This window comes from Arctopsyche grandis, chromosome 4 (genome assembly GCF_051622035.1).
Source record: "Arctopsyche grandis isolate Sample6627 chromosome 4, ASM5162203v2, whole genome shotgun sequence".
NCBI lineage: Eukaryota > Metazoa > Arthropoda > Insecta > Trichoptera > Hydropsychidae > Arctopsyche > Arctopsyche grandis.
Genome location: NC_135358.1, coordinates 3,720,776 through 3,736,005, shown reverse-complemented (window position 1 = coordinate 3,736,005; position 15,230 = coordinate 3,720,776). Strand labels below are relative to the sequence as shown.

General features: G+C 35.9%; 1 protein-coding gene across 2 annotated transcripts in view; it reads left to right on the top strand.

The window, feature by feature from the left end:
• Positions 1 to 487: 487 nt before the first annotated feature.
• LOC143910439 (uncharacterized) overlaps positions 488 to 15,230 on the top strand; it is a 337,502-nt gene continuing 322,759 nt past the window's right edge. For both annotated transcript variants that reach the window (XM_077428916.1, XM_077428917.1), the window contains exon 1: positions 488 to 8,424. In XM_077428916.1, the coding sequence (XP_077285042.1) occupies positions 1,896 to 7,157 (5,262 nt within the window). In that variant the 5' untranslated portion in view covers positions 488 to 1,895 and the 3' untranslated portion in view covers positions 7,158 to 8,424. The remainder of the gene's footprint in view (positions 8,425 to 15,230) is intronic.

Below are 15,230 nucleotides of genomic sequence, written 5' to 3'. Positions count from 1 at the left end.
ATAGAATAAGAATCGGTTAATTTATGTATTGTGAATATATCGTTGGGTTTAATGAGGTTTTATGTGTTTCTATTTGAAGAAGAGTCGTTTCCTTTAATTATATTTTAAATAATATCGTATTTTATGATTTAACGTATGTAATTTTGAACCTAATGCACCACAATGGCCCAGATAATAAAGAGAGGGAGAAAAACAAAAAATAAATAGATAGAACAAAAAGTAAAAGCAAAGGAATAGAGATTTGCATAATTATAAAACTAGAAATAGGAATAAATTAATTATAGGAAAATTTAAGAAAGCAAGAATTGCAGGAGGTGTTTTCCTCAGAGGTGTTCAAATATACAATGCACTTCCTGAGAGCATTAGGGGTGCTTGTAACATTGGTGCTTTCTTGAAGGGTGTTGTTCCGACTTTTGTAATGACGTGTGGCAAACAGTCTTATTAACTGATTGTCGATTGGCATTATTGACGAGTTGGCATTAGTGTCGGCCCAAGCGGAAATACGCGACGGTCGACAGAGTCAACGAGCAGACGGCGTACGGACAGCTTGTGTTCCGTACGCTCCGCTGGCCCACCACGTGCAAATTTTACATTTCAATAAACTACATCAAACCATTATCGAAGTCTTTTCCATGATGGTCACTTCGAACCGGACACCAGTAACCTAGGCCACAACACCAAACGGACAAACCAATAGGAAAAAACGTGGTCGAGAAAAAATGGATGTCAATTAAGAAATCGGTATCGTTCCTTTGTTACTATCCATACCTTTCCAATACTAATAACATGTTTGCTTCTATTTCAGCAATATATTGATTGATGTACAGAGGTACATGACCGCGTGATTGACGCAGAAAATATATAAATAAAAACATAACCTACAAAGACGCATGGGACACAGAGGTAATCCAAAATTATCGGAACGATCACATAAACATCGTAAAGGATATTCAAGTAAGTGAATGTATTCAATCTCAGGCAATCTGTTCAAAAGGCAATCATGTGGGTAGGTCAGTTTTTAAAATATGTTTTAAAGTATAACAATTAATTAACGCGATTGTATAAAATAATATCGCGCTACGAAGGAATGTTTCATCGGTCGCATCGAATTTCGTATTAAAAGTGTAAAATCAGATGTAGTGTAAAATTAGCAAAGCACGTGGGGAATTATACTTGTAGCCCCAAAGTGGCTTAAACCAAGTACATACCGGTATATTAATATACCGGCAGATCTCTTTGTTTCTTAATGTGTGTAGAAACTTTCTCCCCCCTCCCCCCTCCACAATAAATGTGGAATTTTACTTGTAGCCCCAAAGTGGCTTAAACCAAGTACATACCGGTATATTCATATCGGTAGATCTTTGTTTCTTAATGTGTGTAGAAACACCCTCCTCCCCCCCCCCCCCTTCCACGATAAATGTGGAATTATACTTGTAGCCCCAAAGTGGCTTAAACCAAGTACATACCGGTATATGCATATCGGTAGATCTTTGTTTCTTAATGTGTGTAGAAACACCCTCCCCCCCCCCCCCTTCCACGATAAATGTGGAATTACACTTGTAGCCCCAAAGTGGATTAAATCAAGTACATACCGGCATATACATACATCGGTAGATCTCTTTGTTTCATAATGTGTGATGAAACAGTGGTGATTTAAAATAAATCACAAGACTTGTAGCCCCAAAGTGGTTTAAATCAAGCACCCACCAATTTAGGGTTGTTATTTCTTCCAAAATATGTTGGATAGATTCTGGTGATAATAGTTAAAGTAGAATATTAAGATTCACGGTTAATCATTGAATATTATTACCTTATCTCTACGAATAGTTCAATTGACAGCTATAGTAGAGAATAACTGTATTTATGAGACGAAATAGTGCAACTTTCTGAAACAAATGTCAAGTGCTGAAAACGAGGAAATAGAAGCTTCGACTTCCCAGTCGCATAAAGGTCGAAATCCAACTAGGGACGTAGAACCTATTAGAGACAGGTCAAGCTCTAGAATACATCAGACTCGAAGTCAGACTCAATCGATAAAAACATTAGCGAAAGAAAATAAAGTAGAAGTTACAATGACGTCAATAGAATTAAGGTATTCGGGCGCGTTTAAAAGACTACAGGAGAAAATAGACAGAATCTCCGAAATAAATGAAGGACAGTATCAATTTATTGAAAAAGCATACGACTATCTCCAAAAACTCCATTATGAGTATTTAGACAACATCACAGATATAGAGCAGGCGGATCAAATAGACGAAGAGTTCTACATAATCACAATGACAATTCAAAATCTTAAAGCAGCATTAGAGAGACAATCCATTCAAGATTGTAAACTGAAGGTAGAGCAAGCAACAATTAAATTTGCTAGAGATAAGTTACCGACGTTAACCATTCCCACATTTCAGGGAGATCCATCTGAATGGCAATCGTTTCAACAAGCTTTTAAGAATATAATAGGAAACAAAACGGAATATTCGAATGTCACGAAATTGCAATATTTGCATCAATCCTTAATCGGTCCCGCTTTGGCAGCTGTATCAGGTTTAGATATTAGCTCAGACAATTACGAAATAGCTTGGAGTATTTTAGACAAGCAATATAATTTACCAAGACTTAATCTCAAAACTAGGATTAATTCACTTTGTGACTTAAAATTAATCACAAGAGAATCACATATCGAATTGAGAAATCTATTGAATCAGGTAACAGTGTGTATTAAAAACATTGAATCGTTGGGTTACGCGAGAGAAATTTTAGATCCATGGGTAACATGTTTAGTTATAAGGAAATTACCTTTTAATATAGTAAGAGACTGGGAAATATCGCTGGTTAGCAGAGAAATGCCACCATATGAAAGTTTAGAGACATTCTTGCAGAATAGATGTAATGTATTACAATCTACTGCATCTGTAACTACGGTGAAGGAATTCCCTCATAGTCGTCAAAGAATCATGAGAACTCATGTCGCGAACAAAAACCCATCAAGTAAGGTAAACGCATGCGCATTCTGTCGAAATAATCATTTCATAGGCAAATGTGATAAATTCAAAGCAAAATCCAGTATGGAAAGAAATGAATTCGTTAAATCTAATAACATGTGTTTTAAATGTTTAAATTCATCGCATAAGATAACAAATTGCAAGTCTAACTATAATTGCTTAAGGTGCAAACAAAACCATCATACTTTGTTGCATCAGGACGATACATTTAGTTCCAATAATACGGGAAGGAAGTCAATTAATGCTCATTCTACTCATTTCTCTCAAAGGGAGATAATTTTACCGACGGTACAAGTAGACATTATAACGTCCAATGGAACGGTCGTTAAGGGTCGCACATTATTAGATTCCGGCTCACAAGTCAACTATGTTACCACATCTTTCGCTAAGAAGAATAACTTCAAATTAGAGAAAATCTCTCAAAAAATTGTAGGTATCGCTAATCAAGAAAGTAGCATTCGTCACATCACCAAGGTGACCATAAGGTCTTCAACCACTAATTACTCAACCAAAGTGTTGTGTTTGGTATTACCAGAAATTACTGGCGAAATTCCAACTGTGAAACTGGATCAACAGTTAATTTCAATACCAGCGGGAATCAAGTTATCAGATCCCCTTTGGAATAAACCGACGCCAATCGATTTATTGCTCGGCGCCGAGATTTGCGTTCATGCTATGAAAGCAGGAACCATCCAGTTAGGAAAAGGTATGCCTATCTTAAAGGATACCGAATTCGGATGGACAATAGTTGGTCCATATCCCGAAGTAAATAATGCTCCAGGGAAGAGCCACATAGGCTTAAGTCAATTAGACAGTCACATTCAAAACTTTTGGATGATCGACCAGGTTCCTATGGTAAAACATCAATCTCTTGAGGAGAAAAGATGTGAGGAACATTTCCAAGCACACACATCACGAGATAAAAACGGTAGATTTTGTGTAGCTTTACCATATAAAAATTCCCCGGTAGTATTAGGAAGTTCATTACACATTGCGGAGAAAAGACACAAAACTTTGGAAAGACGTTTTTTAGCCAATAATAATTTAAAAATGGAATACAATAAAGTTTTAGAAGAGTACATAAATTTAGGACATATGTCAGAGTGTGAACCTCCGGAGGCACATGAGGTTCATTGTTATTTACCTCATCACGTCGTGGTTAAGGAGTCTAGCCTTACCACTAAATATCGTGTAGTTTTTGATGCGTCCGCAAAGACAACGTCTAATATCTCACTAAATAATATTTTGATGGTGGGACCTAGTGTCCAATCAGATTTGTTAAGTTTACTACTCAACTTTCGACTCCATAAATACGTGATTACTGCGGATATTAAGCAGATGTACCGACAGATTCAAATAGCAGAGAAAAATAAAAATGTACAACGAATCATTTGGCGAACAGATCCCCAGAGTAAATTCAAGCATTACAAGCTTAATACAGTAACATTCGGAACTGCTTCAGCCCCATTTTTAGCTACTAGATGTCTAAATCAGTTAGCAGAGGAGAATAGAAACAAATATCCCATCGCTAGTAAAGTGATCGAACGTGATTTTTATGTTGATGATTTGCTCACGGGAACTAATACTATTGAAGCTGGTAAATTATTAAAGGTTCAACTGGAAACCATATTATTATCAGCCGGTATGCCCTTAAGCAAATGGACATCGAACAACTCCGATATAATCACGGATGTTAAAGCTGACGATTGTTCAGATTTTAACTTCTCTAACGAATCACACAAAACTTTAGGTTTATTTTGGAAACCGCGGGAAGACGTTTTTGTATTTAAGGTTCAAACCGAAGTCGAGACTGAAAATATAACAAAAAGAAACTTTTTATCAGTAATTAGTCAGATCTTCGACCCATTAGGACTATTATCTCCATTGTTAATTAATTATAAGATATTAATGCAATCTGTCTGGCAACAAACCATTGGTTGGGATGAATTCATTCCTCAGACAATCTTCAAAAAATGGAAAGATTGTCAATTATCCAACACAGTCATGAAACTTTATAAAATTCCTAGATTGATAATACTAAATAATGTCATTAATATACAGGCACACGGATTTTGTGACGCATCCGAGAAAGCTTATGGTGCTTGTATTTATGTAAAATGTACTGATCAATTTGGAAATTCCAAATGTCATCTTGTGTGTTCTCGTTCGAGAGTCGCTCCGCTCAGTTTTGTAACTATTCCGCGTTTAGAGCTGTGCTCCGCTATGTTATTATCAAAGTTAATGAAGTCAACAATAGACCAATTAACAATTCATATTAATGAAAAATATTATTGGACGGATTCAACCGTCGCATTGCATTGGATTAGAGGAGAGTCATGTAAATGGACCACCTTCGTTGCCAATCGAGTGGCCGAAATCCAATCAATATCTCAACCCATTGAGTGGTACCATGTCTCCTCTACAGACAATCCAGCAGATTTAATTTCTCGAGGGACTCAACCATCAGAATTAAATCATAATTCGTTATGGTGGGACGGCCCTAGTTGGTTGAAATTAGACGAATCACGATGGCCTCGAAGACCTCCTGAGATCACAATAGATCTTCCAGAGAGAAGGGTAGTCACTAACGCTACCCTTGTGAGGGAAAATAATTGGGTAGATAAACATTCTCATCTTCCAAGACTCCTTCGAGTTTTATCATATGTTCGTCGGCCACTAAGGAATAAACAATTAAACGTTAAAGAAAATAACGAACCGTCCGCTTTAGAATTAAAAGATGCTTTAAATAATTTGATAAGGTTATCGCAAATGGAATCATTTCCATTGGAATATCGTTTGCTGAGCAAGGGACATCCAATTCCCAGTAGCAGTAAATTAGCTAAATTGTCCCCTCTATTCCATGAGAATTTAATTTGTGTTGGAAGTAGACTTCCTCTGGGAACAACTCTATCAACGTCACCCATTATCTTGTCAAATAAGCATAAACTTACACACATGATTGTCCGAGATGCGCACTTGAAATATATTCACTTGGGTACTCAAGCCTTACTGTCGTTATTGCGGCAGACCTATTGGCCATTGGCCGGACATAATACTGTCAAAGGAGTGGTGCGTTCATGTGTCATTTGTTTCAGAAATAAACCACTGTCACACAATAGATTAATGGGATTGCTCCCGCTTGAACGTACCACTGCGAATTTTCCTTTCAGTCATGTGGGGATAGATTTCGCAGGACCTTTTCCTGTGAAGAGTGGTTGCAATAAGAATTCTAAGATAATTAAGGGTTACGTTTGTGTCTTTGTGTGTTTTTCCAGTAAGGCAGTTCACTTGGAACTTGTCGGAGACTTAACGAGTTCAAATTTCTTAAATTGTTTAAGAAGATTCGTAGCCAGACGTGGCAGGCCCAATACGATATATTCCGACAATGCTACTAATTTTGTCGGTGCAAGTCGTGAACTCGTTAATTTAGTAAAATTAATTTACGAACGTCCTCATGAGGAGAAGCTACTACGGTATGTAGCCTCCGAAGGGATTCGTTGGAAGTTTAACCCGCCAAGGGCGCCTCACATGGGAGGGCTGTGGGAAGCAGCGGTTAAATCCATGAAGATTCATTTAAACAAGGTGTTAAAGGCCACCACCTTAAATTTCGAATCATTTTGTACGGTATTGACTCAAATAGAAGCTTGCATGAATTCCCGTCCTCTTAGTCCCTTGTCTTCGGATCCACTAGACCTTTTACCCCTCACACCTGGACATTTCTTAATTGGCAGATCCTTACTCGCTCTTCCAATGGAGGTTAAATATAACACTAATGTCCATGCCAATCTGCTTCAGATACAATTGACCACAGCAGCATTTTGGAAACGTTGGTCGGCGGAATATTTACATTCTTTGCAGTTACGACACAAATGGAAGAAGGACTCGAGCAACAATCTGAGTGTGGGTCAAATGGTCCTGTTAAAGGAGGAACACATGCTGCCAACCCGATGGGTCTTGGGTCGAGTCACTAAATTGTATCCCGGACCAGATGGCAGAGTTCGAGTCGTCGACGTCTTTACTGCCAGCGGAGAGTTTCGTCGGTCCAGTCATCTAGTGGCGCCATTGCCGATTCTACCACAAAGACCACTTGACAGGAAGGAAGATCAGCAAGAGGGAGGAGAAACAGCAGCTTCAATTCCGTCAACTTCGGTAGCTTAGTTTAACCCGAAGACACTACCCCCAACTCATATTACTTATTAGATGTAATCATGAGTTTAAATCATTCAATGTTAATAGTAGTACTCCGTAATTCACTTTAATTGTGTTGTGTGTATAATTTAAGCTATTTTCATTTTAACATTCGGCAGTATATATCTCCGAATTTAATCTAATCATTTTGTCTTTATAATATAAGACTTGTCTCATGTCATCACTCGGAAGGATTATATCCGAGTTTAAAATAAACTGTTCAAATTTGACAGTTAAAATTAGATTCATGATTTGTTAATGTTAGTCTCCAAGCCACACTTAATGGAGCATCTTAAATTATTTCATGTCTACTTAATTATAACCTGCCGGGAGTCATCCGCAGGTCTTATGTTTCTTGTTATGAAAACATAAGTTAACTCTTACTGTTTATAGTATTTATGTGAATCATAGAATAAGTAAATATTATAATACTGAACATTTCGATGTTTAACGTAGAGACATCTATAATCATAGTTCGCCTTCATTTCCTGCTTGTAGGAATGAATGAATGACTTTCCAATTTACTTTTAATTTAGCAATGTTTGTGCTACTTGTTGATGAAATCAAGTTAACTTAGGAGCATTACACTCACTAATCAAGTTTAGTTGATCGGTAATAGCTGATCTGTCTTGACAACTGTAACAGTGTCAACATTGTATTGTCTAAGTTAACATCAAGATGAGGAATGCTTAAGTTTTAAACCATATACAGTCCACTCTCTCTTCTTTAAAGTAAACTTATCTTGTAATGCTTATTCACAGCTTCAAAGGAGATTTCAAAAATTTTAATGTAAATAGAAACAACATTCACCAGAGGTATACCTATAAGTTGAAATATTACTGAACCAATAAATTGATTTTATCCTCACACTGGATGAGGCAAAGGTTTCATTATTCACCCTCTATTTAATTATTTTAAGAGCTATGATTTATTGTAAACGACTCGTCAGTAATGCTGTAACTCTGTAGAATAACTGTATTGTTCAACAGTTTTCCTATGTGGGACTATGTTCCGACTTTTGTAATGACGTGTGGCAAACAGTCTTATTAACTGATTGTCGATTGGCATTATTGACGAGTTGGCATTAGTGTCGGCCCAAGCGGAAATACGCGACGGTCGACAGAGTTCGAGCAGACGGCGTACGGACAACTTGTGTTCCGTACGCTCCGCTGATCCACCACGTGCAAATTTTACATTTCAATAAACTACATCAAACCATTATCGAAGTCTTTTCCAGGTGTTAATGCATACCTCTGTGGAAGATGACGTAATTATACATATGTAAGTTTGATAAAATGCTATGTTGAATTGTATTATATTATTGTTACGTACGCCGTGGATTGAGCGAATTGTACTTAGACCAACGGATATCTGTTATCGGTTAACTAAATGCATGCACTTACTTCCAAAGATTATATCTGGACTCTAAGTGCATTTAGGCTAAACAATGACCATTATTAGTTAGTTCTCAGAATCGGTACGGGAAGACCCAATGTCTTGGAAATACATATCCGAATACGTGACTATACAACAGGTAAACAGATTAGGCGTCCTGAGAGATCTACCCTTTATAAGGCGGTACGTAGGCGATATAATTCATTCTGGACTTAGCTGTGACACTGCGTGTATCTCCTTAATCATCAATAAATGCTGTGAAACGACTGTTGGCCTTTTACTTGGATCCTCCACCCACCCCTACGCAACATTATTTTAGATTTACTAATTATAGTTTTGTTAATTTTGTTAAGTATGTTAGAGTATAGTTGTTAGTTTAAGTTTGCAATTGTTAATTGTAAAATTGTGAAATAATTCATGAGCAATTTGCTATTTAATAATAAATAAATTAAAATAAGATAAAAAAAACAACATTTAAACACAATCATAAAAAAAACAGTAAAGTAATAAAATAGCGGATGAATGAAAATTGAATTGCCCTAGGGCTTCGCCCTCGGCGCCTACGCCCCCGGGAACTTCGAATCCTTTGAATCGGAAAAAACCGAATTATTTTTTTGATGACGTCAGAACAATAGACTGTTGACGAAAAATACGTAGTAAAAATACAAACTTTAGTGTTTTATATGTAAGATTGGCGTTTTTAATGGTTACCTGACAACTCGTTCACAGATTTTCCGTAAACCGAGGACACGCTCCAGGTATTACGTATACGGCCATCTCTTTCTCAGCCCGTCTGTTCACCAAGATCTCGTTTACTGACGCGACGCTCTAGCCATTACGTATGCAGAGATTACGTATGTTATCGGTGAACAGACGGTATGTGAAAGAGATGGCCGCATACGTAATGGCTAGAGCGTCGCGTCAGTAAACGAGATCTTGGTGAACAGACGGGCTGAAAAAGAGATAGCCGTATACGTAATGCCTGGAGTGTGTCCTCGGTTTACGGAAAATCTGTGAACGAGTTGTCGTGTCACCGTTTTCAATACGTTTGTTATTTAAGATGATACCGTCATATGGCCTGTTCAAATTAAAGTACTTTTTTTCGTATTGCATCTCTCTCATGACCCATGTATGTAAGTTACAATATTCATTGCGCGCTTTTGTCGCAATTCCTTTGCGCTGTTTTGACGCTGCTCTCTGTCTACGCAGTTTTGTACCGCGTGATTTTGATTTTGATTTACATATATATCCAAAAACATTATACAGTGTAGGTATACAGATTGGATCAATCTTGTTAGATATGTATATTATATTTTGAAATAAATTCCATCTAAAGTATCTTGATTGTTATGTAATAGATAGGCCACGTCAATTTAAAATTTATTATAATTGAAATTAAAAACGCAAAACCGCAGAAAAGTCGTAAAATTAAGTAGACTGACCGCACAGCATCTAATCTTCGACACGTTGAACCTCGAGCTCGAAATCGACAAAATCGTTTTATACACTGGCACCCGAAATTATCATCGAAAAGTATGGCGATTTCGAATGCACGTACGAACGCCATAAATCGTAAATTCGATTTCGTAACTTCGTTGCACAATGGCCGACGTTATTTATTGTTTTTGACGCGTATCTCAGAGCAATCTTCTCCTTTTTATAATACAACGTATCAATTTCCGCTACCCGGGCTTCAAACGGCCATCTCCGTTAATATGGCGCACGTCCACATTATCTCCGTTCTCGGTCGTAATCATGCATCATTTTCATTTTAGATTCGTAAACATTACAGGGGCGGTCGCCCTCAGATGTATACACTGTACCGGAAGTCGTAAATCTGTCGATGTTTTAAAAAAATTATAGCGATTCGTTTAATTCAATCCTTTCAAAGCCGTGTAAAAAATTTATCGATGTTCGGATTTTTTTCGTCGGTCCTTAAGTGGACTTAAGATGCGGATTAAAGCTCATTTGCTAACGTTATCATTACTACTAACCAATAATGTTTATTGGTTTTTTTTATTATTCTATTATTTTTTTATCAAATGTAGTAATATTATACAATGAGCTTTGATATATCATTTCCTAGTAAAAAATTGAATATTTTATTTCAATTGTCTTGTTAGTTGTTTTTTTCAAATTATAATTAAGTGTGTTAAAAAAATTAATGCAATTGTTTCTCATGTTCAAAATTAAGCAAAAAAAAATACTCAAAATCCAACTCGAATATATGAAATCGCTTTTCATGGTATATGAACGTAAGCTTTTCCAATATCAGTGGCGTCGCTAGGGGTGGTGTCACCTGGTGCGGTAAAACAATTGAGTCTCCCAAACTTTATAAAACACCCCCGAAAATCTTTAAGTATGTATGTATGTATGTTTAGGTAAAATATACTTTAAGTATGTTAGTATGTTTTATATGTAATTGGTAGAATAAAAATGACACGTTCTAATAAATAAACAGTTTAAATATCTACGATCTTTATATTAAATATATTTTTAATTCACTAGAGGTGACTTTCCAATTGTAAAAGCTCATTCTATGTATATATGTATAAGTTATTAAAACCTACTGAAACTGGGCGATTAAAAAGTCGAAATGACTTTTTTTGAGTGATATGTTATTATATCTAATATTTTATTTATTTATTTTATTCTAAACAGACCATTGTGGCATAACAGGAATTCCTAAAGCGCCACAATGGTCAAAAAATATTACACAAAAAAACAAAATAACAATTAACATAAATTAATACATAACGAAAATAATATACTCATCAATTATACATAGAAAAAATACATTTGAACATAAACATAAATACATCCATACATAAACATAAAAAATAGCATTTAATAATAACAGATAAAGTAAAAATATCAAATAAAAAATATAGCATAAGGAATGCCTTGCACCTACAGCCAGTTCCAATAAATATGTAAGAAACAACTACAAATACAAAACATCCCTGTAAGGCCCTATAAGGAAGAGAGTTAATCAAAATTTCACTCATAAATCACAATCAATCATGAAAACAATGATGGGCGCAGACTACCAGATAAATGGGTTAGAGTAATTTCCGACAATTTACGCTCACTAAGGTGGAAAATATCACATTCATTCAGATTTCATTAAGAAGTCGAATAGCTCTTGGAATAGGAGCCATTCGAAAAAGAACTGTGCGGGCAGGAGGTACAGCCAGCAAATGATGATGTCTACCACGCACATAGTGATTAGGGACATAAAGTCCCAACTGCTCCCGCAACAACGGGCATGACGTATTACCACGTAAGAGCAGGAGAACGAAACGAATTATAATTTCGAAAGAGACTTTGTAAGTATGTAAGTACGTAAGTACATACATAAGTATGTAATGTTGGTTGGCAACATCGAAAACAAATAAAAGTATCTATGACGACGATTCGATATTTTATTTTATTTTTTATTTTATTTTAAAAAATCAATACCACAGAGACTTGACAGGTTGCCCCAAAGCGTCAATGTGATTTTAATACAAATAATAAAAATCATAAAAATTACAAAAAAAACATCATAAAAAAAATAATAAAAATCATAAATAAAAAAAAACATAAGAAAATAATAAAAATCATAAATAAAAAAAAAAAACATCATAAAAAAATAATAAAAATCAAGTAAAAAATATGTACACAAAATAAAAACAAAGAAATAAGATTGAAAAATTTATATCGTGCTATTTAGGATGTGTTCCACCAACTCAACATAACTGGCATCGAATAGGTCCAAGTAATGTGCCAGTAAGTTAAGGAGTCGAACAGCTCTCGAGAGGGGGGAGTTCATGAGCACGTTTGATTTAGCCCTAATTGGTAAAAATATATCATGTTTTCTTAAAACTCTACGATTTTCCGGGGCCCAGAATTTTAGTTTCTCCAGGATAGTGGGATTGTGAATCTCTCCTCTAAGTAATTTTACGACATGTTTCCCAAGAAATAAATCTCTTCTCTTTGCCAGGGAGTTGAAACCCAAAGATCCCAAGACAAAGGCACTAGGGAACAGATATGGATAAAATCCAAATGTCTTCAGATATAAAAATCTAAGGAATTTCCTTTGGACTCGTTCCAACATTAGAGAGTAACGAAGTTGATAGGGAGACCATATAATGGAGCCAAACTCGAGCACACTGCGAACTAATGTACAATATAAGAGACGAATGGCAGTGAGCCCTAGTTCGGACGAATTATGGATTACGAATCCAAGGATTTTTGTTGCCCTATCACAGATATTCTCAATGTGAATGTTGAAACTCCAACTATTTTCGAAGACTATTCCCAGATCAGATATAAATAATTCTCTCTGAAGAAGAGAATCATGAAATTTATACGGATATTTAATAGGAGAACGAGAACGAGAGTAAGAAATGACCCGACACTTTAGGATATTGAAGGGAAGTTTATTAACATTAGCCCATTCATAAATAGAATTCAAATCCTCTTGCAAATAAAGAGCTTTAAAGCAAATAAAGATAAAGATATTTTTAATATAAAGCAAATAAAGATATTTTTTTCGATTCAAATAAATATAATAACAAAACAAATAAATATTTACTATTAGATTCGCCATGTTTACGCTTATTACATTACAAATACTGAGCAAAGCCGGGTAAAACAACTAGTATTATATAAATCGGAATGTGATGATCTTCGTCAGATAGTCACAAGTCGATAATCATGCGATAAAAAAGGATCTGTGAATTTTTCGCACGTTTGTATTTTATACTAGTGGTTTTACCCGGTTTCTCTCGGTATTTGTAATATAAACCGCTTATACATGACTAATCTTATATATGTAGTAAAAATTTATTTGAATATTCATTTGTTTATTTTATTAAATTGACTGTCACGAACAAACAAACATATATACTAAGTCTATTTCGAAATTGGATGCGGTGCTTCCGCTCTAAAATCGCCAGACAAATTGAACAAAAGATTAACGGACGGCTGCTTTAAATGCAATTCTCATCTTCTCGAATGATAGATTGCACATCAGATGACGGGTAACCTTTCGATGTGCACAGATGCAATTATTAAAATGATAATTATTAAAATTGAGTTGGATCTTTCAGGCAAGATTCGATAAGTTTCGAATCTTGCCTTATTAAACTCCCCAGAAAGATCCAACTCAATTTTAATAATTGCATCTGTGCACATCGAAAGGTTACTCGTCATCTGATGTGCAATCTATCATTCGAGAAAACGAGAATTACGTTTAAAGCTGCCGTTCTGTTAATCTGGCGATTTTAGAGCGGATGCACCAAACCCTTCGAAATTATATGTATACCAGAATCTGGCGCCTGCGCCCCCAGAGCCCCCCGGGGCCGGAGGTGAATTTATTTGTCGTCATTTAAATGTTGACTTGTTTTCGTTTCCCACCCAACTATAGTTACAAAATCGCTTTCGAAATTATATATTAGATTACAATGCGTACATTTAATAGGGGTGTATGACGTATTTGCTTTATTTTATTATACAAACCTCTTCTTACTTCAGAATCGATTTTTCATTAATATTTTTGCAAGTATTAGTATGTAAATAATGCAGAACACTTACATGTTTCTTAATAGAATTTTTTATATAGATACGTCTTCTCAAAGTGAAAATTTATTATACATCGTGCAACTTGCTACATCATGCACTTATAAGTGGCAAGTTTGAAGCGTGTCACATCCACGGCGTTAACCTGGTCATATAAAATTAGCAACATAAAGAGACCACCGAACACGGTCGACCGCGCAGCACGTCGGTTTACACGTCCAATTATTTTCATATAAATCTAATTGAACTTTCGGCAACGGAATCGCAGTATAAATAGACGCGTAATGACTTGTAATTTGGTTCTGCAGGCCCCCGAAGCCCCAACGCTGGCGCAACAGCACCCAACAACAACAACAACAACCGCACAATGTCCCATTGCGCAAGACATACCATGAAAAAGGGACCGACAGACAGACAGACGTTTTCTTGGACCCATTCTCCAAAGCCCAATCACCGCTACCAATAATGAGACGATGATTTGTTAGCCGTCACATCGGCTGATTGCATACTATATGCAAGCGCATTCGGTTCAATCATCTTCGGTCGAACGAGAAGAAAAAAATCGTAATAATAAAAACTCGAACACCTTCCTAGTGTTATATAATATACATAGGTTTGGATTGGTGTTATCCGTAACGGATACTTACGAGGCTGTATTATTTGGTAGTTTGGGTTTAACGCGTCCGATGTGCTATTACCTCACCTGTTTGGACGTGTAAATACGTGTGTTTAAGTCTCTTGAGAATGCTCGAAAGTCGTGTGTGTTTGTACAAATTCGAATCCCTTCGAGCATGTGATAATCACATGTGTGCTTTCTCGTATTCGGGCTGGATATTTTGATATGAAAATCGAGTGTGTTTAGTTGGAAATTAGTGGTGATTTTCCCACTGCATATGTAATTCTGTGTTGTGAAATTTCGTTTCGATCGAGCAAATATGCCTACACTTTTTAATTATAATTATTCGTGTGCGCTGAAATATTCATTGATTATTTCTTTATTTTGAAATCTGTTAATTATATATAATATATTGTGAAACAATCATTTCTCTGAAAAGCAATACTGAAACATCCAAAATTCTTACC